Source organism: Passer montanus, unplaced genomic scaffold (assembly GCF_014805655.1).
Source record: "Passer montanus isolate IOZ18808 unplaced genomic scaffold, ASM1480565v1 scaffold72, whole genome shotgun sequence".
Lineage (NCBI taxonomy): Eukaryota > Metazoa > Chordata > Aves > Passeriformes > Passeridae > Passer > Passer montanus.
Genome location: NW_024372370.1, coordinates 1548542 through 1575270, shown reverse-complemented (window position 1 = coordinate 1575270; position 26729 = coordinate 1548542). Strand labels below are relative to the sequence as shown.

The 26729-nt window shown below is 36.9% G+C and overlaps 1 protein-coding gene across 2 annotated transcripts in view; it reads left to right on the top strand.

Annotated features, from left to right (window-relative positions):
- Positions 1-26729, top strand: part of PCCA (propionyl-CoA carboxylase subunit alpha) — a 262979-nt gene that overhangs the window by 24479 nt on the left and 211771 nt on the right. For both annotated transcript variants that reach the window (XM_039730386.1, XM_039730385.1), the window contains exons 4-5: positions 7815-7928; positions 9435-9488. In XM_039730386.1, the coding sequence (XP_039586320.1) occupies positions 7815-7928; positions 9435-9488 (168 nt within the window). The remainder of the gene's footprint in view (positions 1-7814; positions 7929-9434; positions 9489-26729) is intronic.

The window sequence follows — 26729 nt, the reverse complement described above, 5'->3', positions numbered from 1 at the left end:
AAAGATCTGTCCTATTGCTTTGCTAATGTGCTTAGAAGCTGAGATTCCATTAGGGAAAGGCTGACATGTGGGTGCAGATGTGTTTGAAATGCAGGGAGGCTACTAAAAGCACTGTAGGGCATCACTATTTTGTTAACATCACAAAAAAACTTAATTCTTTTTCTAAAACACTGAAAGTGCAGAATCACATACTTCACAGAGCATAGTAGACTGCTCTAATAAATATGATTAATTGCTCAACTCATGCAATAGATGGAGACTCTTTGGTAAACACATTTATTAAGTGTCCTCCCAAATTGTTAGCTTATGTTCTGAACTAAAAATCTCCTGTTTGTCCTGGAGACTTGTTGTAGATAACGTATTTCAAAGTAAAAGTAGTTTGCAGACATATGAGTGCAGTTGAAAGCTTGCAGACTTTCTTCACAGCACTGCAGACATCAGCAAAGTGTTGAGTGGCTGTGCTGCCTCCAATTTTCACTTGAGCAGGGGAACTTGGTAGCTCTCCCACCAAGGGAAACACCAGTGGAAGGAGGTGAAGGGAGTGCTTTTCCCTCAAGATTGTTCATGTGTTTTGCTACTCATGCATTAGCTTGGAGTTAAAGATTGGGACATTCTGATTTTCCCCTCCTGGTTGCTCTACCTCTGTTAATTGTTCCGTTCATCCAAAGGTAGGTTAGTGAACAAGGTGACTGTTGACCTACTTTTTCAGTTATTCTACTAGAGAAATGGGTTGTTCCTGTTGGTGTTGAGTAAAACATATTGGAAGTTGATTCAAATTAACTATTTCATTCTGCTAAATTTTCAATAGCAAACTTGTGTGCTAGTTGGAGGGCTCAACACAGTAAAAACGTGCAATAAAATTCTGATGGAGAAGCCTTCTTTCTCACCTTTGTTCTGGAAGGTGCTTCACTGAAGCTGTCAAACAATAAGCACATAGGAAAAGGTTTTTAGGAGCAAAAGCCATTCTGGAGCTCATCTATAGTCTTATATGTAATGTCTTCAGGATTCGGGAGGCATTTTCTTGCTTGTGCCACAAGCAGAACACAGTTTGAGAGTATCACTGTATGACAGCTTTAGCATGCTCTGGTTTTCACAATAGGAGTGATGAGGCCTCTAAGTACAATGGGGAGTCCTTTCCTCTTTATGATGCAAGTAAAGTTGTGTGTCTTTTTAGCAGTACATAACATTCCAGAGCCTCATCCATGGAAGAGAGAATGTAGATTTGCTTTTTCTTTTTTTAAGGTTACAAAAATGAATTCACTTGTATAAGCAAGAATGTAAACAGATGAAAATCTTGATGTGTGTTGAAATGTGCTTTCTCTTGGTGTTGGTTAAAAATGCAGTCTTCCTTGCCTGATTCATAGTGATTGTTCAGTTCAATCTGGATCCATTAATTTTAGTTGAAAAATGGATTTTTGAGGCCCTGGTTACTGAGGTTATTTACTGTCTTCATTTTTTGACCAGCTGGCAAACTTGAAGGGCAAGACTAGGAGGTAAAGGAAAGGGTGTTGTATTTTTAAATTTATTTTTCTCAGTTGGTGTCCATGAACCAGGGATCTAATCCTGCAGATGCTAATGGATGGGCTGTTTTGAGAGTATTTGTAGACTTGGAGGGGGATGTAAGTAAATGCCCTTCCCAAAACACATTTGAAAGCCACTGAAGAATTGTTTTACGGAGTCCTTGTTTAACTATTTATGGGCCATCAAATTAAAATAGTTTAAAATGGGCTTGCAGAGGAATCTATTTATGTTGACTCTGCAGGCTGACCTGTTTATTTGCATGAACTTTTAAAGGTTTTTGGAATACTGAGTAAAATTAAATGTGGAAAACAGGATAGTTATGGTATTTGTCTTTCACAGCTTTGTTTTTTTGTGCACTTTAGATTAGTGTTTCCTTTATTTTGTTTTAGGGTTAAATCCTGTAATGGTGTGGCAGTATTTCTTTGCAGATAGCATTTTAAAGTCTGTGTGAATACTACACCCTGTGCTCATACTTACTGTATTATTTCTGTGTGTATTTTATTGTCAAGCTGCTAAAGACAGGTTGGATGGAAGATGTGTTTTTGGCAAAGCAGTGAATTTGAACCTTTTTTGCATCTGTTTGATTTTTTTTGTTTTTTACCTCAAGACTGTTCAGTGCCACAGGCTTTTTGTTCTGTTTTGTCTGTCTCTTTTGGCAATGGTGCTGGCAAGATTTGAGGTGGTTGGTTTTTTTTTAGCTAACTTACAAAGGATTTATTCATTAGCCCTATTTTATGGGTTGAGCTAATTGTGATTTGTCTTGCTGAGCGGTATTATGCAGTTTGGGCCAATTAAGTGAATCCACTTACACCAACGGATGTTGTTCCAATGTGTAATATTGATTTGAACTATAAAAGGAGAATGACTTGTTTGATTAGATTTCTTTGTCTGAACAATGCTCAATCTTATCTAGTGTACCAAACAAAAGTGTTCTCTTCGCTGAGGTTGCTTTAATTGCTTCTTAGGTTTGATTAGCGCTGTATATGCAGCTATAACAGTTTCCCTATAATACAAATTCTGAAACAGCACAGAAGAATCAGGAGGAAAATGCAGCCTGCAACTCAGTATAACTGTCTCGGCTGTGTGAATATCAACTTGTGTTGAGACCTGGTGATGTGTAGGCTGACCTACTCTGAAAAACTGGGGCACTGGGGAATCCCAGACATTTACTTCCTTGGAGATGGAGGAAAAGGGGAGTGTGTGTGTGTATGTGTTAATTAGACATTTACACTGAAGTAAATTACATCTGTCACGTGGTAAGCCTCAGAGACTGCTGAAGTATATAAAATCATCTGTGGAAGCTATGCAGATGATATTAAACACTCCATCAGGAAATGCATGTAGATATACATTTCTTTGTTGACAAAGTCAATGTTTACTTTTTGGAGTTAGTAAATGAGAATGATTGATTGTGAAACAAACTGGGGAGAAAAGCACTTTTTGTCATTAAACCAGATCCATAAGAAGGTAACAAACTTGAGCTGCTGAATAATTATAATGCTAGAGATCTGTAAATTTTCTTGGTGTCTTTGATTGTTTTATAGACTGTATATGCACTGAAAGCAGATTATTTCTTTGCCTTAAAATAATTTTAATACATTGTGTTCATACTGAGAACTTTTCTTTGTTTAAATGTTGAGAGACTTGTGTTTTTAAATGTAATTTGTTTATAATGTAGATTCCAACTAGTGATCCGCAGTAGCTGAGTGGCCCTGGAGAAGGTTACCTTGATACTGCTGTGTTAAACAGAATGCCTCGAGGAGACCTATGTATATTTTAGGTAGCAAGTTATTAATTTTGATTTCTTGAAGTTATTTGAGGTACAGATTTAATTAAGAGGATAATTCAATAAATTCAGAGTATGGCTATGCAAGACAGCATGTTACTATCAAATGAACATGTGTCACTCTCCAGGATAAAGGAGAGCTAACACAATCTAGGTAATTTGGGTATGTACTAGCTCTGATTCAGTGCAGTCCTTCTAAATTGGGTTGTCTGCAAGGCAGATATTGACTATTTTTGTGGTGTTCATATCCAGAACTTTGGGTTATGGATGTGTTTGTCTTCTGGAGTATGATGCCAAGCTCTCTGCCAAACCTGACTTATAAATCCTCTTGAACTATCGAAATGTAGAAGGATCTCCAAACTCAGTTGCTGCTGCTGTAATAATCTCTTCCTCCGCTCTGCACCCTGAGAGCTGCTGCAGCCTGGAGTGGTGCTTGAAAGCAGTCCAGGCCAAAAATGACTGGCAAGTCATCCCCAGTGGACTTCTTGCTTTATTTGCCTATTTGTTGGAAAGGTGGTGAAGAAACATGAAGCTATTCCTATGTAAAGATGGGGCAGGATTTGCTGATATAGATGCCTTGCTGTGAAGGTGGCTCCTGGACCTAAACTAGTTTTGTAGCCAGTGGCCACTTCTGTGCTGTTTGCTTCTGAAAGAATAAGCTTGTTGTTGTGTAATAATTCATGTACTTCAGATTATTTCCAGTTGACTTTGTATCTTAATCCAAAAATAGTTACACCATTTAATAGTATTCATTGTAATGTTGTTCTGCTAGGACTCCTTGTTAAATCCAGAGTTTTATTATTAGTAGTTTATTTCTCATAAATACAAGAGTGTGATGGGCTGGTTGGCTATTTCTGATTGGTTTGGATTTCTAAAGGTGACTGTATTTCGTCTCTAGTTTTTGAATTATATTGATGTTCTATAAAATGAAGATTCAGTAGGTTTCAGTTTTGTTGTTTTTGAAATATAATCAGCCTTTATGAAATAGACTAAAAATATAAAACTTTTACAGAAATTAAACTGCTTTTACACACACAATGTCTTTCCATGATTTCTAGTAGTTTGTATTCTCTAACATAACAAGCTCTTGGTAGCTGCTTGAGACTTCTCTTGAGGCCCAGGTAGCCCAATATGATTAAAACCTGCAGTATAAACCATTAAGCACTTAGTTTCAACTGTTTTGCAGTCTTTGTTGTTATCCATTCATGCTTGAGATTGCAGGGTCAATTCAGATATTTATGAAGGAATTGCATTTGTTTCAAGAATCTCCTGGGATTTGCTTCTTTGTTTTTGTTGACATTGGTGGTTTTTTTTTGTGAACTAAAACAGAAAAGGGATAAATTACACCTCTGAGGTTTTAGCTGTTAGGGACAGGTTTTCAATACCTAGGATTGTGTGATTTAAATCAAGTACTTAAGTAATCCTTAAATTTGAAAATCAATATATTTGAAATTTGTGGTGGTTGAGGAAGGGGAGTTGCTGGATTCTTTGTACTGTCTAGGAAGATTGCATTATAATTAGCTTCTGCAGAGGTAAAGATTTAGTGAATTACTTATGTGTGAAGTAGGCAGCCCTTGGTACTAGGCTGAAAGTTTCAGTTGTCATGTAGACTCAAATGATGGCTTTTGTTATAATGTTTGCTAGTAATTACATTCGTACTATACAAAAAAAATCTATGATGTATTTGTGTCGCAATATTTGGGGTATTCTTCATGAACTACAGCAATGCCAAAGAAATCTAAATGCTAAGGGGAATTGTTGTTATGAATTACTAAGTAGCAGATTTCCAGTTTGTGTGCAGGTTTACTCAGAATAAAAGTAGATACGAACTGATAGTAAAAGTAGATATGAGAAGCCCCTAGATGGGGCTGGATCATGAAAATCCTCCCAGCTGTCACTGGATCCTGAAAATCTGGGGATTTTGAACTAATGGAGGTGGCATGGAGACATCTTTTTTTTTTGAGAGATTTGCCTGGTGCATTGAAGGCTGAACTGGCACTGAGCTAGAGAAGGCACCAACAACTTGCAGTAAGGTGAACAAGGAGGAATAGATTTACCAAGTTACAGGGTATTATGGGAAAGGAAGATTTGAAACTCCAAAGAGTTGAATAGCAACAAAACATTTCAGAAAGGAGTGGGGGAATATTGGGGAAAAGTGCACAAGACTGTTTATATGTATGAAATAAATTGTTTTGCAGTATCTTTTCTGGCTGCTTTTGGTACCAGTGGGACTCTATTGGTGTCTTAGTGCAGGAAGTAGGTGGTTGTGGGGTTTTCATCTTGATACCTAGAAATAGCTAACAATATGTAGTCCTTTTCTATAAGGAAGCTTTTGGTTTTGTAAAATGTACATTCTTAATTAAGCTAAAGCTTGAATGACTTTGTTAAGAACTGTAAACCACATTGGGATTCAGAACAACTTTATCCATATAAACTAATCGTGGCGATAAAGGTGCTGTTTCTTCAACTTAGTGCTGCAGGAAGGATGACACAGGCTAATCTTGGTAGCATTTGATCAAAATAAATTACTTAGTTGCTAAGGTGTGTGTACTAGAAAGCACAAAAACCTGCTGCATGATTGTCTGTGCTACTGCTCTAAGATTTTTTGGTTGTTTTTTTTCTCTGTTTATATTGTGAGACCAGTGCTGTAGTGATAAAACTTTTGTGACTTTATAGAAGCAATAGTTGAAATGTGTGGTGATTCCAGGAGGTTATGTGAACTCTCATATACTTGAGAATATAGCAAATTCAGGAGCTATTCAGGCTCTCTCCAAGCCTCCAGAAAGGAACATGCAGTTAGGTGACAAACTAATATGCTTTTTGTTGGTAGGATTAACATTTTCCAAGTTCAGACAAGGTCAGCAAAACTGAAGAAAAAATGAAAATGCTTAAGTGTCTCTCTTCCTTTTTATACATTTGTTATATTTACCTGCTACTTATTTCTTACTGTATTGTTCAAAATATTGTCTCACTGCTGCTTGTGAGACAGCAGTGAGACAATATTTTGACCAATATTGTGAGACAGCTTGTTTGTAGATGTTTTTTGTTGTTTTCTGGCCTTGTTACTTCTGAACAAGCCAATAGTGTATCCGACAGCAGTGAGACGATATTTTGAACAATATTGTGAGACAGCTTGTTTGTAGTTGTTTTTTGTTGTTTTCTGGCCTTGTTATTTCTGAACAAGCCAATAGTGTATCTAGACTATGTAACTTCTAACTTGTTTGACACACTTGACAGCCTTCATACTACTTGCAAATAAAATTCATTTTCATAAAGAACAAAATTTCCTAATAATAAACCAAAAATATTGTGCAGAATTATGGGTCAGAAGGGACTCACAATGATTATGGAGTCCAGCTCTTAAGTGAATGATCCATACAGGGACCAAAACCACAAACTCTGTTATTCACACCATGCTCTGAACAACTAAACTCATCTCAGGGTCTTGTATTTCTCCAATGTTAATACTAATTTTCTAAAAGAGCACCAATTTTAGACAATATATTTTCAGTTTCAAGTGCTGAAGATATAAAATAGTTTTAAAAATTGGTAAGCATTGGAAATGTCAAATTGTCATTCTAAATAAGTCTTACTGACATCTAACAATCTTTTACAGTTTAAACAATGGCATGCTTTCTTAAATACACTCGGAAAGGGAGCTTGCAAAAAGCAGAATGAGGAAAAACTGATTGTTTGGTTTCATGGTTATATCTGTATGTTACTTGAAAGAAAAGTATTCTGAACTCTGAATACATGTTAAAGACCAATCTAATTAAACTTTTTCAACTTAAACATTCTTGTGAGATGTAAGAAGACTTTAAACTCCAAACTTACCTATTTTAATATTCTTGGTAAAATGTTGGAGATGTTTGTCCCTTTTTTGTTTGACTAAAAAATATTTGGCAAATGCATATAAATGAGGATACAATGGATTAGAAATCAAACATGAGCCTGCTTAAATAATTCTCAAGATTTTCTGGTTCACGTGTAGTGATATTGAACTCTTTAGTCATAGGCTTTAATTTGTGCATGGTGCTGACCTGATGCTGTGCAGGGACACTCATTGCATCCCTTCATTCAATTCACTCTAATTATCCCCAACTTCCTGGGGAGCCTGCTTAGAACTGGTCATGAATGTTTGTTATTAAGTATTAAGATATTAGACTACCCTGGTTACAAGTAACAAAGTAGTTTTTAGTCTGAATTTACATTTAGATGATCAGTATAGGAAGGTGAAATTATATTTGTCTTGATTTTGTTTAATCAAATTCAAAGTAATGTATTAGAACAATAAAACATTTTGCAAGTGACTTAAGCGCAGAGCTAAATGAAACGAGATTTACTGTGCAAGTAGTTTTATGCCAGTGTTGGTAATTGCAGTGTGTATTTTAGAGTGGCTGTGGTATGTAAATGATCTTTGACACAATCAGATTTGTGTTCATGTAACTGGGTGATGCTAATTATTTTTGCTGGGAGCATCTGTTAATGCAGACTATTGCCTCCTCAGGTTCACGTGAAAATGGCGGATGAAGCTGTCTGTGTTGGCCCAGCTCCCACCAGCAAAAGCTACCTCAACATGGATGCCATCATGGAAGTCATTAGGAAAACCAGGGCCCAAGCTGTGAGTCTGAATGTGTCTATCTGCTGCAGCTGTTTCATATATAGAAAGCAGAAAAGCCAGAGTTTGTATTTTTTTTTAAAAGGTGTATGGGGGGGAAGTGATTGAATATGCTATTCCAGTTAGTTCATGTCACATGAGTTAAATGTGTCTGAAATCGCTACTGGAAATCAAAGGCTTTGTAGCATCTGGCAGCACTGGTCGCTGATCCTGCAGGTGGCTGCTGGATTCAGCTTTCACACCAGGGAGCAGCTTCAGTTCATTTCCAAATTTGCTGGGGGAAAAAAAAATCCCAATTAGTTTTGAGTGCTAACCCTTTATATGCCATAATGGCTTTTTTGAATGTTTTACAAAGTGTGTCCAGAAAGGCTTTTGCTTAAACTGCATTTGAATCACTTTCTGTATCGTATAAATGTTACTTGCAGGAAGGTAAATGGTGCATCCCATAATTGCTTTTGTTTCAGAAGGTTCACAAAATGCACATTACCTTATTTGTGTAAATGTGGGCATGTCTGCCTATTTTCCCTCCAAGTTGGCCAGAAATTCAAAGCATAACAGTGATCAGTAGGAAAAACTAATATGTAGTCATGTTCACATTCCTAATGTTCTTTGTTCTGTCACTGAAATGAATGTATTATTCAGAGCTACTGTACACAGAGCATTTATTAAAATGAAATTTGATGTGTACATATCAGCAACACTGACTACCCTTGAACAGTTGGATCAGCACTAGCACTGTGATTTCTTTCTAACACGATGTTTTGGTACAGTGCCTTTAGGGGCCAGAAACAAAACCAGTATTTTCTTCCCTCTGAGTTTCTGAATATGAAACCCAGTTATTGGCTCTTTAAAAGAGGTGAATACAATGACTTATGCTTTGTATGTCAGAGTATATTAGATCAAGAATCTTATGTGACTTGCAAAAAGTAAAATGAAAACTTTCTCATGCTCCTCTCAAGTCATTAGGCTGAATGTATATTGGGGTGTGAGTAGCAAATGAGGCACACAGGATGCTTGATTTAGACTAATGAAGAGAGTATTTTGTGCTGTCTAGCCGGGGTCACTACAGGTAGGGGGCTTATGACTGTGGACCTGTGCACCATTGTTGTGGTTAGTGTTGGAAATATTTTGGGATACAGAGTACTTTATAGTGGTTGCTGAGGAGAGTGTGGATGAGCATAATTGGGGAAATCTGCAATGGAGCTAAAAAGAGCAAAAGGAGGCAAATCACCAAAGGTAATGTCCATTTGCTCTGCAAACAGCTCTGTTTGCTCTGCAAGCAACCCTGTTTTCTCCCTAGTTAAATAAGGAAAGTTTGTTTCAGAAATGATAGCTCAACTTGAGTTAGGACAGAAAAATCAGTGTGTTAAGAGAGTTTCTTATGGTATTCAACCTATTTAAGTGCTTAGTGATCTACTTTACCATCCCCAGTATCTGAAAACATGCTAATGACTTTGGTGTCTGGTTTCAGAACTCAGTCAGCTTGAATTTTTTCTTTTGTCTTCCAAGGTACACCCAGGATATGGATTTCTTTCAGAAAATAAAGAATTTGCTAGACGTTTGGTAAGTTATTTTTATTTGCTTGGCTGTGACTGTTGCCTTAGATGTCACATGCTCTTTTCAAGGTATCTAAGGAATCAAGCTACCAACTCCAGGCAAATCTAAAAGATACTTCAACATAGTGGTTTTCAGTATGCTTTCTGTACATGTGGATTCCTTGCATTTTGGGGATGTAATTGCAGGCTGAGTTTTCTTTTGTGAGAAGTCTGTTTGTAAGAACTTTACCCAGGATGTAAAAACCTTTCAGGATTTTCGCTTATGCCTGGGCTGTTTATGAGACTGCTCTGCAAAACTGGGTCACTGAAATGATCTAGGTTAAAAGTATCTGGTTTTAAGTGATCATCTTGGTGATTCATAGCACAGCTGGTGAACAGCTGTATCAGCAGCCCTGAGAAGGTGCTGAACTGCACTTTGGGATGGGAATAGAAAGCTGTTTAAAAATTGGCTTCTCTGCTGGTGGTATTGTGTTGTGGAGTTGCATTCTCTGAAAGGACCAAAGAGTCAAGAGGGTGCTGTTTTCACTTTGTCTGAATTTATAAAAATTATTGTTCAAACCCTCTTTACTTCTATAAGGTTTTTGTATATCATGAACTGATTATATGGTCTGATTTTATTTTTTTTCCCCAAAAGTTTTCATGCAGCTGCTTAAAAGTGTGGGCAGTGCTAGGAGGAAGTTATATTCACAATGTTTGAACAAAGTCCTGGGAGGATGCTGTATGTGCAGTCACTGCAGATCATGTGTTATTCTCTACTGGTTTTGCTCAGAATAAGGACAAGCACATACTACATGGAAGTTCAAAGTAAAAAGCCATTGCAGCTACCAACTTCGTTATGGAGTAAATGAACCATGTAGCTGAAGAAATTCCTTGTTTTACAGCCAGCAAGAGAAATTTGTTTCTGCTTTTGAGAAAAATCTACACCTTTTTGATTTAGGATAAAAAACTTAGACAAAAAATGTGATTCTTGAATGGTGGTTCTTTTGTCCTTAGCATTGGTGGAACAGGTTTCCATGTACCTTCCTTAACTATGTTCCTTTAGGTTTGAGTTCTAGTTGGAATACAGACCCTTACTATTTAGTTATTTGGTGTTAGAGGATACCACCTGCTTATTAAGAGGACTATTGGAGAATGAAATCTAAAAATTTCATACTTGAGTTGCTGTGATTTTTTTAAAGCTCCTAGACAAAAACAAGTGCAGGTTCTGTGGGATGCTGTGTACACCCTGCTGGGTGCTGGTGATGTTAAAGTTGAAAGGAATTCTAAACACTTGGTGTTTGCTAGGATTTACCAAATCTGGGGTAATCTCTTACATGTTATTTTTATACAGTTTAGCAGCTTTCTTTATCACTGTTCTGCTTCGTGTACCAGAGGTTCTTTTTACAGTGAAGATTCCTGGCTTAATTTATGACAAACTCTGTTCTCAATGGATTAGACCAGCAGGATAAATGGCTTTAGTTGGCAGTTCCTGGTTTTTTACTAACAAAAAAATTTAATGAAATGGGAGTGTTCACTTATGCTGTTTTGCTTTGTTTTGCTGCTGAACATGGAGACTTGGTAGTTGTTATTCTGAACTGGGCACATTCTAGTGGTGTGGTTGTTATTAACAATAAAATATAAATGGTGTGGTAATGTTAGTTATACTATTGGTGATGTGACAGTCTGGAACAATTTTTTTGGCAGGATTAAGCAGAAATGGAGAAAGTACAGACATTCCTGTAGATCCTCTCCACTCTCCTGTTTCTCAACTTTTCACTCAGATCCTAGGAAAGTTTCTGAACAATTTCCTGAAATAATGTGGTGACTAAAAACACGTTTGAGTTTTTGGTTGGTGCTGCAGTCTCAAAATAGCTTTAATTATGTTTCAGAAACCTGGTGTGTTCAGTTCTCTAAAAATATAATAAAACAAGGTAATGTGATTTTGCTTTCTGAAATGCACTATTTAAAGTCTCAATTAAGACATAATCATGCTTCCCTTGATGTCAGTGGCTCTAGAAGATCAAACCCCTAGTGAGAACTGGTGAAATGATCTATCTTTTTATCCCTAGGGCTGCTTGTATTTTTTTCAAGACACTCTGATTAATATAGTTAGGAGGAAAACTTGCCTGCTGTTTCTTTTCTTTATTGAAGACTGTAACTGTTATGTTGTTAAACTGTTATGAAGTTGCAGAAGACATTTTTGTTGTTTTCTTTCTCCCTATCCCATTCTTTGTATATACACTATTTTGTTCCTTTGCACTGAAAGTAGTGATGGAACTTGGGAAACTTGGGCTTATTTCCTGGTATGTATGTGTACTTTTAAAACAAATTTCTTAAATTGGGAAACTGAGAAAGACACTAAACTTTCTAAACTTGTCAGTCTATCTGTAAGAACAGTAATGAGCTCAAAGCAAAGCTTTGTCTTCAATTAACGCATGGAGGGTCAGTTCACATGTAATCCCACTGCATGTGATTTGAACAAAAGCCTGTCTTTTTGTTCATTATTGTCTGTATGACTCATGGAGTAGGATACAGCTGTAGACAGTACTTTTGATAGATACTTGGAGTATTGAAAATTGCTGGTCTTAAGTTTCTGAAGAAGAAAAAAATAATTTTGTTCTCTCTTAAAATGGGCAAGAGAGATGAAATAAATGATCCTTTGTTTCCAAAATAAAATTTCCAAAAAAGAATCAGTGGGCGAATATCTGGCATGCTGTTCATTGTGATTCAGTAAACAAATTGGTGCAGTCAGTCCTGTCTTTGTGTATCTGCTCTGGTTGCTGTTGTTGGCTGACAGAAAAGAGATCTATGGCATTTATACTGAGTGAGTCTATCAAAGGTTTTATAAACATTAAGGTAAATTTCTTAAAGATTGGTATTTGAACATGGACTCTTTTGATGATTTTATGATAATGATGATAACATTATTGTGTAGGATAACAAAATATGGGTTTATGTAAGGGGGTGTATTTCCTTAGAATCAGCAAATAAATTGATACTTTTAGTTTATTACATGAAAATATATTTGAATGCATAATTTCCCTCCTTCAAATAATAATTGCATAATATTCAGTATTGTCATAAATGTTAAGGTGAAGTTAAAATCTATTGCTGCATTAGAAAACAATTGCTAGCATACTTTGCCAGATGCTATGCAGAATTTCAAGAGCAGTTTGTTCCTTTCCTGCTTTAGAAGAGTATGCTAGTGACCGCTGTATTTAGGTTAGCTTGCTTAATGTTTCTTATTTTTGATAATTAATTTTCTGAGAAAGCCTTTTCTGAGAAGCTCTGTCACCTCTGTTACCTAAAGCAGATCTTTGGAATTTGGGAAGGAGATAGGCCTGAGACTAAGATGAGCCTTTTGGTTGACCTGTAATTGAAATATATACTTTTCTGAAATTGCCATTGTTTTTTCCTTGCTTGCCAACCTCCAGAGCAGCTGTTTTGGTGGGGGGGATGGGAGTGCTGAGTCGGGTCTCTTAACATGCTGAATAGTTTGGGAGGATTGGCCCATGGTCTCAGTGACTCTGTAATGGGTTTGGTGTGTTTGTGGTGTTTTTTTTTTTTTTTTTGTTTGTTGTTGTTTGTTTGGAGTTTTTTTGGGTTTTTTTTTGGGTCTGGGTGAGAAAAGAGTGAGAAGAAAGTGAGTGTGTGATTGGCTTGCGCAGTCACTTTTCCAGAGTCTGTGTGTCTAGCTGATGTTAGCAGCAAGTAGGAGTCTTACTCCTGCAGTTGAGGTTATGCTTCTTTCCTGCTTCCTGGTAGTGATTATGCACCTTGATGAATGGTGACTCGGTATTGCAGTCAGTCATAATGGGAGCAATTTTCTTCTTAATTTAAAGAAACACAAATGAACTTCCACTTTACTGACTGCCATGTAAGTCCCTTGTGATGCTACTGTTAAAAACAAACCAAACAAAAAATCAACTGAATTACTATTTTGCAAGCCTAGTAGGAAAAATATCAGTTTGCAAGATTATAAATCTTCAGTGTATTTTGATGGCTTTTGTGTATGTGTTGAGAGTTTGTGCTTTCATAAAAGGTCGTGGATTGTGGTGTATTTAGTCCAAAAAAATGATTTGATATGTGCATAAAATTATCTGCAAATGATAGCAGTTAGTTACAAATGCAGCCTTTATGTGGAATACTTTTTTCTGAATGTAGCCTTGACAATATTCTGACGCTCTGTTTGTTGACGCAAAAATAGCCACTACCTCCTGCCAAAATCCACTCCTTGGGATAGAAGCCACGACCATGGTGAGAAAAAAACATTCAATTTTGGAATAAGATATGAAACTTTTGGGGGTTCCTAGTGAAATCTGGTTGTATACATATTTTGTGCCTTTTTAACAGCTACTGTTTGACGTGACTGCGGGAGAACAAAGCACCCAGTGCTATTTCTCTTTACCTTTGAAGCTAGATTAACATTCTTGGTGGAATTAAAAATCCCATCCCAATGTGTTGTCTGAAATAAATGGGCAAACAATGTATATGGAAATGGTTGATCACATATTTGTAAATGGCTGCTAAGTTTGAGAAGGAAAAGGTAAACCAAAGAACAACTTGTGTCACCTTTTGTAAAGGGGACACCTGTCTGATCTGTGAAGAGCATTGTGCAGGTGGATCTACAGACCTATGCACAGCTAATTATGAGATTCTCACAATGTTAAATGTAAACTCTTACTGGCTGAAGTATTTCTTTACCATTGTTGTGCATTGCTTTGTTAACTTGTAAGCAAATTGTGAAGTTCCTTCATTGTGGTGGATGTTACATTTTTGAGAAACATTTGGTCTGATTCTCATGCTGTTCCCACATGCATTAGCTTTTTACCTGACAACTCTTGTGACTGGTTAGAATTTGTGCTTCCCATATTGTGAAAAGGTGGTCCAAAAAAGGCAATGGAAGTTGGTATCAAGAAGCTGCTTATGGCAGAGATTGTATACTTCAAGGAGTGGGAAAGACAGAGCTTTTAATGTGGGTTTTATACACCATGCTTTGCAGGCCAGAGTTTCATTGCCTACCAAAGCCAGCAGTGTGTTTGCTACCAGTGCCTGCAGTGACTTAAGGTGCTTTGTCAGTTGGAGACTGGAGGTTCTGTCTGTACAGGGTAATAAAGGTTAGGCAATGTACTGGCCTAAGTGAGCAGGTCACCACTTTGCTGCCTGGTAGAGCTCTGCCTGTGAACCTATAATTTTGATGCTTATTTTGTTTTGAGGCAGAATACTTTTGAGTGTTACTTGTATTGTTGTATTTAATTTGGAGCAAACCTTTTTTCATAGAAAAAGAATCGAAATCTGCTATATCAGTTTGGGTGAAATCCATGGGAGAAACAAATAGTGTGTGTATTAAATCATGGGCAGTGTTTGTAAGACATTACTAGTCCATATGAGCTAGAAAAAAATGAAATTGAGTCATCTGAACTGTCTGCTTAGCAGGGTGGAAGTAGGAAGGCTGTATTACTCCTTTACTGTAGAAAACATAAAACACCTTAACGTAAGCCATCAAAGGCTTTTAGCAATGTCATCAGTCTCCTGTTTAAGATTGCTATGCAACAAAACAAATTAATGCAGTTCTACCCTGTTGCAAATTTCAAATAACTATCTTGAGAACTGCTGTATATAGCTAGAGCATTTCTTTCAAGGTCAGGTGTATGCCTAAACTTAAAAGTCTCAGGATGCATATCTACAGGTCTTGTGGGTATACATGTGTATAACCTATATGCATGGATTTCAAGATGTAGGGTAGTGTTTGGTCAAAGATTCACGTAATTTGACAAAAGTGCTCTCCTCCCTTTTTATTTTGTCTAGACTTCATAATATTAATGTTTTTTTTCCCTTGATCTCCTTTGTGATTAGGTAACTTGCTATGCCATGGCAATCTTGACCTATTTTTTTAAACTTGTGTTTTTTAAAGCTTTGTCTTCAAGTGGCTTAGTTTGAAAGCTTTAACATGTGCAGCTATCCTTAGGAAAACGGCAAACACAAAATCTCTTGATTTGAATAGTAGTGCCTAGCAACTTGAGGCTCTTGGTGGATGAACTGTGGACTTGCATGCCTTCTGGACCAATGATTTAATGCTGTGCATGTGATTAAGGAAGATATTAGAGATATTTTTGCCTATATGGGCTATTGTAAGTAATTTAAAGTTTTTTATGAGATGCCTTTCAACAGTAGTACTTTGGCATGCTTATTAGGGTGTGTGGTTCTGCAGATGAATGGATATTTTAGACTCCTGATTTGTGAAAATTCATTATTTCCTGGTGTGCAGTGTCACTGCAATAGTACTTACTTCCAGACTTACAGAAATCCTTCCTGTTTCTTTAGAAAAATTTTGTTCTGTCCTCTTTTTTTCACTGTTGCTGTCTGGTTATCAGGATGAAAATCTTCTGCTCTGTTTCCACAACCGCAATTATATTATCTGTGTGTACTTGTGTTTTTCCTCATTGCAATAATAGAAGACATGCAAATGAAATGCTATGTAATTCTCTTCTTACACTGGTGATATTATTTCCTTTCACCTTCTGCCTCTTTACTATTGGTTTGCAATCATGCAGACAAGCATGTCTGCTTATGATAAATTCTGACCATTCTGATCTACAGTGATTTGTTAATTTGTCCTAATCTGTATAACTGATGTAAGCTTGTGTGGTAACCTTGCAAATGTAATGTCCTTCTCTGTTTCTAAGATCAGTTTTAAATGTTCCATTAATAGTGGAGTTGGATTTAACTTGAATAATTAAGAGATGTCTTTGCAATAAGAACTTCTGTTGCTCTGTAGATTCTAATTTACTTTTGCAGCAAGGCAGATGAAAAGATGAAACTTCGTCTTGGAATTCAACATTTCCTTAATAATCACTTGTTTTCTGCTTGCATTTTAAGAAATTATGTATTTTATAGTGATTGATGATTTGTGTTCAGTACATCTGCATTACTGATTGAATACTTAAGAGTTTATATGTATTCATAAAATATGCATATCAAGAAAACAAATTCTGACTTTAAAGATGAATGCAACTTAGAAAGGGTTTTTTTTTTGTATTCTTACAGTTGAAATACATCGAAGCAATAGTGTGTGTGGTAAAATAATTTTCTGTGTCACAAATATGACTACTCTGTTCTCAGTTGTTGCTGAAAATTAATTGCAACAGAACCAAAATCAGTCTACTGGATACACACTTGATGAGCCAAGATGTCTTCTTACAACATGCTGTGTTTTTGTACACAAGGGCTTTTGTTATTGACAGTGGTGTGTTGCATGTGGAGGGATGTGAACATGCTTTGTCTGTTTCATCCCAAGGCTAGGAGGTGATTACTTTTGAGGGAAGTTTTTAAATTTAATTGTTGAAGCCTGTTTAGCTTGGGTTGACCTGCTGAAGAGCAGCTCTGAGAAGGAGGACTGAAGGTCCCGATGGACAGCAAGCTGTCCATGAGCCGGCAGTGCCCTTGTGGCCAAGAAGGTGATGGGTGTATCAAGAAGAGCATGGACAGCAGAATGAGGGAGATGATCCTGCTCCTCTGCTCAGCCCTGGTGAGGTCGCATCTGGAGTGCTGGGTCCAGTTCTGGGCTCCTCAGTACAAGAAAGGCAGGAACTCCTGGAATGGGTTCTGTGGAGAAGAATAAACATGATATGGGGACTGGACCATTTCTCTGGAAGCTGGACCTGTTCAGCCTTGGGAAGAGATGAATGAGAGGAGACCTCATCAATGCCTGTAAATATCTGAAGGGAGGGTGCCAGGAGAATGGAGCCAGGCTCTTGGTGGTACAAGAAGTAGGACAAGAGGAAATGGGCAGAAACTGATGGATAGGAAGTTTTACATGAAGAAGAGGATCTTTACTATTGGGGTGATTGAACACTGGTGTAGGTTGCTGAGAGAAGTCTGAAGTCTTCTTCCCTGGAGATATTCAAAGACTCTGTGGAAGTAATCGAGTAATATGCTCTAGCAGTCCCTTCTTGAGCAAGGAGGTTGCACTAGAAGACCTCCAGTGGTCCCCTTCCTACCTCAGTCTTCTGTGATTGCTGTGGTGATAGAATGTATTTGTCTCTTTTAGTTTAGTGACTTAAAAATGACAACACCTGCTGAGTCTTCATTCCTCATTCGTACCCTATAGTTGGCTCTTTTTGGTTTCAATTTTAGTGGATTGTGAAATTTTAGTGACTTCTATACTAGCTGTGGAAAAGGATGCTAGCTGAAAGGTTTTTGGTTAACATGTTTCTAAAGATGATGTGTTATCCTGGACTGGGCAAATTTTTTTGCAGGCGGCTTTGTTTTTCATGGTACATATGTTAATTGTAATCTTATTTCAGGAAATATTTTCTTGAAATTAGGGCTTAACATGTTGGATTACTAGAACTTAGTTTTATAAACATAATTTATTTTATACATCTGTTTGGTTTCTTTTATATTTTTGTATTTGTCCTGATTAAAACTTTTGTATAGGTGCTTAATATCTGTACAATACATAATGTTGGTGCTGAACTGTAAAGTTGTCAATTATTTTTGAATAGTTTCTACAGCTGTGAGACTTAACCTACTTCTTTGTTTAGTATACTGTAGGATTCCTTTGTGGATTCCCTTGATCCAGTCTTGCTTCCTGGGCAAGAGACTGTCATGTAAACTTTGGGCTGGTTGTTCTCTGTGGTGTGAGAACTGCTCCAGTTACCTCTGTGTATTGAGAGAATCGCTGCTAATATGCCAGATGCAGATTGTTGCTGAAAATGAATTAAGACACTGTATTCAGGCATGTCAGGGTTAAATAAGGTTTTTCAGTCTTTAACCTGTTTAATGACACTTTAACTTCTTAGTCATTCAATTACTATTCTCTAGATTGTTACAATATCTTCCAGCTGGTTGCACATTTTTATTGTATGGTTGCAGAATGCATAATTCACATTGATTGTGATATCAAATCACATTTGATAGCTACAGTAGAAACCAGGACCTGGTTTCTACTGTAGCTATCAAATACAGTCTTTATTTTACAGAATGGTTGAGATTGGAAGGTACTTCTGGGGAGCAGCTGCTTCAACCCCTCTGCTCAAGTAGGGATGCTCACAGCTGGTTGGCAGGACCGTGTCTGGTGGGCTTTTGACTGTCCAAGGATGGAGACTCCAACTTCTCTGGGCAACATGTTCCAGTATTTGGCTACCCTTACAGTCAAAAAAAAAGTTTCCAGATAGAGGGAACTTCCAGTGTTTCATCTTGTGCTTCTTGCTTCTGATCCTGTCCCTGGACACCGCTAAGCAGAACCTGGCTCTGTCCTGTTTGCCCTTTCCCTTCAGGCATTTATATACGTAGAGCTCCCCTTTAGCCTCCTTCAGGTTGAGCCTCCCTGAGCCTTTCCTTGTAGGAGAGTTGCTCAAGCAAAAAAAATCTGTGAACATATCAACATAAGCTCTACTTAATCGTAGCTTACCTCGTTTGTCAGATTTTGTCAATGAAAGCTTTTACTGAGTGCAGCAGGAATTGTGACCCCCAGGTAAGAGTATGAACTTAATAGATTGCTTGCAGCCACCTTACTGTATTTAGTGGCTCCTTTTGTTCATTTTGCAAATCTTGTAAAAAATTCCCTGGAATTCTTTAAAATTCCTTTTAAATACTTCCTGCTCATTTTTATGAATGTATCTGCCTTTTCACTTTTGACTGCCTTCAGGTTTTCTTACAAATAGGCTTTGTCTATTTTCACAGTATATTTCATTCATTTCTATTTTAGACTGAATTAAAGTCATCAATAACATTGGTAGCTTAAGGTACTGCATCTACTGCAAAATTCCTGCTAGAGTTATGGAGAAAGTCACTAAAATACTTAGCAGTTGGAATGTTCTAGCAATGAAGTTTTGAATTAAGACAAGTGTAATTTGAAGCATTTGAAGAACTTGCTTAACCAAATAATCTTTAAATAATTTCTTTAATCCATAAAATATGAAGATCCCTTTTGTATAGGCATGGTTTTTCACAAAAAAAAAATTCTCCCCCTTCTCCAGCATGTAAGTTTACAGTAGCTTCTTGCAACATTGTGATAGTGTGAATTATCAAAATCTTCGAAACTTGGTGTGAATATAGTTGGTAGGGCTTTTATTGCACTATGGAGTTGCATCACTGTTATATGGTGTGGAGGCAAAAGTGTTGTTTTCTGTGACTCTGCAGGCCATTGCTGTTTGGAGAAGATTATTTTTCAGGGTCTTTACCTCCCTGTGTGCATAATAGGAAGGGAAAAGTTGCTACAAGTTGACTCTCTAACCTTGGGGCTTATTGGCAACTAATCCTGTTTTATTTGATCACCTAAGATCTGATACTGCTAATGTTGTAAACCTGAAAATTTATGTATGTTGTCATGTTTGGATTTTTTTACTGATATCTTTAAAAGTTTAATGGAAGATTTAAAAATAAGACTGTTATCAGTGTGCACACATTTGTCTGTCATCCTGATTTTTGTATCAGAACTGCGTAGGAAGCATGCACCTGCTGAACAGTGTCTCACTGTTTAGAGATGAGTTCTTTAATTGATACTCAATTATGGCTTTCAGTACACACAGGGTTAAGTGAAAAGGTTGCAGTAATATCTAGTAAGCTTTTTTCCCTTTAATGTGCTCATTAGCAGTGGCAAGTGCAGATTTTAGCACATGTCAGTAATTTACATTTCATTGCTGAGTGGCTGCCCTTGTTCAAGAGTTGTTTTTAAGCCTGATGAATATACTTGTGTTGGGAATAAACTGAGTAGAAGAATTGAAAGCCAAATACCCTGCCAGGCTTTTCAGTTGGTGCTGAAGTTTCTAGTGAGCCACTGATTAGTAATGCATGAAGCAGCAGAAAAATGCAAAGATGATGTCTAGAAAGGTTACTTCAGGTAGATTTACCCTCAAACTGCTCTTCTTATGTATCTACTTCTACAATCATGTTCCTCAAAATTTCTCCTTTAGCAGGCCTTCTCTTAATACAAGGATGTAGTACATTAGATTGCTAATGTAATCCCAAGATTACTTATTCAGAAGTGCTACAGAAAAGTAATGCTTGTGCAGTGAGTCCCAGAAACAGATGATGTTACAGGCTGTGCAGGTTCCTGCTCTCAGATCATGATGATAGAGAACTCAGTGAATATTTGCTCTTGTACTTTCTTCTCTGCCTCATCTCCTACTGACTGGCTTGAAGATGTGTGTGGTTCACTGCAGTAATGGCAAATCTCCGTGTGTTAGGATGCAGTCACATTGTGACTGGCAATTCAGATGCAAAATAAAGGTTGCTTTTGGAGGAAAATTGATGCTTTTATGTAACAACAGCTTAGTTTGGTAATAAAACCATATGATTAGCTAAATGTGTTCTTGATGGAGTGATTTTTTTGCTATTTTGCAAGCTACTCTATTTTCAGTGCACTATGTGGAAACTTATACTGTGAAATTGTACTTTCCTTTGTAGAGAGGCCTGCATATATTTTCTGTCCTAAAGGATAGATATTCCTAAATTTACATATGTACACGGACAACGAAGCATTTTTATTCCAGATGCCTGTTAGGATCATACTGACATGTTCTTCAGAGCTCTTGCAAAAGAGTACTGATGCTTACTCTTTTCCACTTTCACTCTTAGGTATTGCGAACACTGTTTATATTCAAGTTACTTTCAGTCTGGGGATGGGGAATGCATTAAACATTTAGAATGGCGGGAAAACCAGCAAAAGATATTCCAGAATGTTCTTGTGAATAAAACCTGCCAGTTTATTGTGTAAGAATCTGTGAACCCTTTTATTACTCTATCTGAACATTGAGTGCACATATTTAAATGAGAATGTTTGTAGAAAGTAGAGCCATTTGAATATTTTTCACACGCTGAAAATATTTTCGTAGCTGCCTTGGTCAGGTTTGGAATTCCTATTGATAATTTAGGAAGTAGCTCTTTGGGTTGTCTGGGAAGGCTGTCCTTTACCTTTCCTGTGTTAGCATGGAGCTATCTACAGTGGTAATTCAATGATTGAGATTGTGGTTAGACAGCAAATACTAGTTTGAGTTAACAATTAGTAAAGTATCTATGGATCTTACTGGAAAAACTTTTTTGGTTGTGAGCCACAACTTTTTTCATGGCTTGTTATAAAAAACCTGAGGAAAATTATGTTTTTATGTTTTTTTCTTGAAAAAAATTGTGGTTAGAACCACAATTTTTTATTCTTCTTTTTAAAAAAACCTGAGGAAAATTATGTTTTTATGTTTTTTTCTTGAAAAAAAATTGTGTGAGATACTTTACCTTGTGGTTAGAACACTTGTATGTCCTTTGCTCTCTAAGAAATCTGGGGATACTTGTGTGGCTAAGTCATTGAGACCAGCAAACAGTTGAGGCTGCCTCAGTAGAGCTTGCACAAAAGTGGGGAGAATGTTTTGTCCTTAAAACACTTTCAGTTTCTTTTTCAGTTGCAACTGAAGACAAAGTATTTGCAGATTATATCTTAGAACTGAACTGTGATTCTGAATGGATCAAATGGAAGTGGATGGGGGGGGGTGTCTAAGAGTGCTTTCAAGGAAGATTTCTTCTTGGAGGTTTATGGTAGGGCAGGCTTCTGGGCTGGGGCCTTAGTCTCTACTGAATAGGTCCTCTGGCTCTCACCTACTCCTGCCTGGCTAGCAAAGAACATCCTGTGGCTGTTGTGGGTGCCACTGCCATGCCTAGTCATTCACGTATCATGGAGTTGTGTCCTAAGGTATTGTTTATATTTGTGTGCAGGGTTGTGCAGTTGTTAAAGGCAGGGAAGCTGTTTGCTCTCTGGAGTTAGTGACTTTTTGGAGCATTGATCTGCATCTTGACTGAGCATCTTCTATCTTCCTGTGTGTGCTCTGATAGGAATAGATTATAACTGTGAATGCTGGGGCGAAGCTGTTATCACACTAAAGGTGGTTCTGAGTAATGAATGATCCTTTGGTCTTTGGAACAGGATCTGATCTCAAAATGTAGGATGATCCTACAGGCTAGTAATTTAGCTGTTTTTTGGGAGGGAGTTGTTGTTCTCTTAGTTTAAATTTAGACTTTGCTTTCTATGGAGCAAGAGACAGATTCTGATTAGCCAAATTGCTATAGCCCATAACCATATTTGTCTTCAAGGATGTTTTTGGTAGAAGGCATCTAGAGAATTCAACACACATGCAGCCCATACTGCAGTGTTCAAAGGATAATTTTCAAGTTGCTCTATTTAAGTAGCTATTGTGACGTGTAATACTTCATGCATTAATCATATCCCAAACTGTGATTAAAAATTTTGAGTCTTAGGGAAGACAATAAGTATACATAAGTTAGGCGAGAGTTTAGGAAACCAGAGAATTGTATATATATATATGGGATATGGCAATCTCTTATTTTCCATGTATTTTTTTATTCTCATTGCAGGAAGAACATATTATTTTCAAGCTGGTACCCAACTGAAACACTTGAATTTTAGAAGACTGCTACTTTTATTCATGGGTTCTGTTTTAATAATGTAGATAAATAATTCCCATAGCAGCCATATTATAAAGCTGTGACTTCTTTTGGTAAATGACTGTAGTGGACTATGCAAATTCTGTGTGAGCTGTTGTATGTACAAAAGTAGTACATAATGGAAGTACATAATGGAAGTACATTATGTCTGTATATGGAGAACATGCCTCTTAGCACAAAAGGGCTGCTCAGGAATCCCATGTGTAAATTTGCTTTTCAAAGGCAGGCAGCAGGTGTGCTTGGGAGTGGTGCTTCCACCTATCCCACCAAGAGGAGTTGTTTAATTTGCTCAGGCTGGAATTCAGGAAGAATAAATTCCCTGCCTGGACTTTTGGGCAAGGCATCTTGCTAGCAAGCTGTGCTTAATTTTAAATTCAAAGCCACCATACTAAAATAATGCCAGGCTATTTAAAAACAGGTTACTCAAAAGGTAAAAATTGCCTGAATGAAGACTTTCATTTGGGTCTTGAGTGTGTGTGTGTGTGTGTAGGCATTCACACAGTTCTGTGTTACCTAGTTGCTAGCTTGTTACACGGGATTCTCACCTTGCTTGAAGACTGAGTATTTCTTTGTGTTTATTTTTTAGTGTTTTGCTTCAGACAGTATTCATACCTTGCACTGGACACATGTGTATTTCATTTATCTGGGAAATTTTGTCCATTTTTATAGTATTTGTAAATTTATACATTCTCAAAATATCTAGTTGCTCTGGAGCTGAGCAGGAAAGGATCCTGTCCTGCTACTTCCTTGCATGTTTTTTTGTCTTTGTGTTCAAGAATATGATGGCTTTTCATCTAGAAGGCACAGGCAGCTCAGAAGATAAGTGGCCTTTGCAGTTATTTCTAGCTCCAAGGAGCAATTTCAGATAGTTTGGGCATCTTGTGGGTGAAGTGTGTTCTGATTGTGATGAGTGTTCATATTACCTTACAGCTAGACTCTTCCTAGAATGTGGTGTAAATTGAGGTTTTCCATGGTTTGAGCTGAAATATGATAACTTTTTCATGAAAATAGTAATGGCTTCATTTATCCTATACCATGCTTAGCATGGTACAATGTGGCTTCCATTCTGCTTTTACAGTTGTTACCTGAAGCCTCCCAGCTGCTGTATGAAACTCCTTTTCACCTTATTGTGAATAACAGTTTAAACACTGTTCTTTCTGAACTCTTCTTACTGAAAGGTCTAGCTAGCCTTTTGCAAATGCTGAGGGAAATTCTTGTGTAAGAAATCTACGGAGTGGAAGACTTGAGTACAGTGAGATTTAGAATTTGACAAATGTATATTCAAGTAAGAGTTTCCAAAGAGTAAATAAAGGTCACTCTGGCTTCTGCTCTTGTGTAGGCTGTGTTTTTCTTTTACACCTTATACCAAAATGTCTGTGTGATAAGAAATTAATGCTTTATTTACAGGATGTTGTGTCAGATATGGTAGGTTGTGTAGTCAATTATAATTGTATCTTTTGTTTTACAAAAGGATTTGGGGTGGCTTTTTTGTATTTAGTTACTTCCAACTATACAAAACACTTTTTCAGTCATTTCAGTGCTTGATAACTTTAGGCTTCATTGCCTCTGTACATTTTTCAAATTATTAGTTTCCTAGTGCTTACGGCTTTAATTTACCCCCTACTGGTACCTTTAAATGGATTTTCAGAATTTTGAAAGTGGGCTACTATAGTTGTATTTCAGTATTGGTCCTGACTGACACAAAATTTCTTAAGTAGCCTCCATGATTAAAGGGATGGGAGGTTCAGACAACTCCTCCAGAAAGAAGCCGAAGATTCTCTTAAATAAATTTGTGTTTGGTTTCTTAGAATGTTTTTGCTTTGATTATTTCTGGCACTTTGCCTGTTGCTTTTGCAAGTGCTTTTCTCTCCAATGTAACTTAAATATGTTAATTTCAGTATCTCTTCTTCTAATGCAATATACTAATGTTTAAACATTTTCCTTGTTTGTGTCAAATCTGACACGCTGCCTGCCTCACAGCACCAAAATATCCATAAAGGATGGCTTGAAGAGTTGCGTACACATATTGTATCCATGGATGAGTGTATTAATGCATGTTTGCACATTATGTTCCAAATATAATTCAAGCTATTGTTTTAGCTCCAAGTGCCAGAAAACTACTCAACTGTTTTTCTTTGAATTTACAGTTTGAATTTTCCATTACAGCCTAATGTTGAAGAAGTAGTGGTAAAATATCTGCAGTATGTTCATGCATGGACTGTAGTCTATATAACTTGGAAACATTTAGCATTCTGCTACGTTTCTGTGAAAAAAGTATCATTCATGAGGACTGACAAAATCAGCCATTCTCCTTGCACTTAAACCCAAATGTTATCTGTCCCTGTCTCTCTTGAATCTGTTTTCTGGTAGGTTTTCTTTTTTTCAGTTTCTGACTACTATATGATTTAGGGGAAATACACAAATATGCTTAATATTGCCACAGTACAGGAGACTAGGAAATTTGTGACCAAAGTTTAAAATCAATTAACAAGCAGCAGAAGAAAATGAGATGGAAAAACCCTACCAACCCAATCTCCCAAAAGTTCTTGTCTGTGTATTAAGATTCCAGTTCAGCTAATTCTTAAGAAGTCTGCATTATCATTCATTGCAGGAATGGTTTCCTGAATCTGACTCCATGAATTAAGTACTTATAATGCCATGTATCCTCAGTGTCATGTAATGGCACATCAGTCTTGATGGACAGTACTGTAAAAGTGCAACAATTGCAGCTGCCTTTGAAAAACAGTGAAAGAAAACAGAGCCTTTAGGAATAAGAAAATGCTATTCCTTTTTAAGGAGTTTCTGGTGTAGCACGTTTATATCTTGGTCTGGTGGAGTGAAATAAAATCTGATGATTGGATTCCACTCTAGGAATGACAAATCTTCCTAAAATATTTGTACTGAAAAGCTACTGCAGGAGTAATTTAGACTTGAAATGGAGATGGAGCTTTCCTAATGAATAGCCTAAGTAATGATGAGGTTTCATCATGGACAAATAAAATGTTGTAGCCCACGTTCTTGTGATAGTTGAATGCCAGTGATACGAGTAATGTAAAATAACTCCTGTTACTATTAAGAGTTTAATTTAACTTCTGGTTGCTTACTCTTATTTGAGTGTAAGAGTCCTGGTTTGATCTTGCATTTCCCTATATAAGATATCTGGAGTTTGGCCTTTGCAACTGTCTTGTAACAAAATTTTAAGCCTGAAGTTTCTCATTCATGTTGGACTGTATTTTGAGGATTACAGTGAAAGCTACAGGTATCATTATAATGTAGTAGCTTATGCTAATTATTCCAAAACAGAGATTGGTCAGGATGCTGTACTGTTGCAAAGTACAAAAAACTTGAACCTCAGTCTTAAAATTGTCACAAAACAGCAATAGAAAACAACTGAGATGCTTTGGTGGGCAGCAAAGGAAATGCTATTAGGTGTCAAGGAGTTGGTATGTCTTGCTGCTTTTTTGAATTGTGTGCTTTAAAGGAATTTAGCATTCAGCTACATTATCTGCATTGTAATAGCTGGTAATGGAAATATTTCCTTAAAACAAGGATCCATTGTAATCTTCCACGGAGATTTGAAGCTGCTCAGATGTCATGGTGATTTAAAAAAACAAAAACAACCCAGTTAAACTGTTTATGTATACTATAACTTTCCATTACTAAGGCAGCTGATATTTACTGGATAAAAATGTTTGTGTGATAGTTAAGGATCTTGATTCTCCATGCCTTTCTAAAAATTAAACTGGCTACAAGACAATATGTGAGGTGATGTATATATTCTTTTTTGGATTACAAAAGCATATAAGAGAAGAAT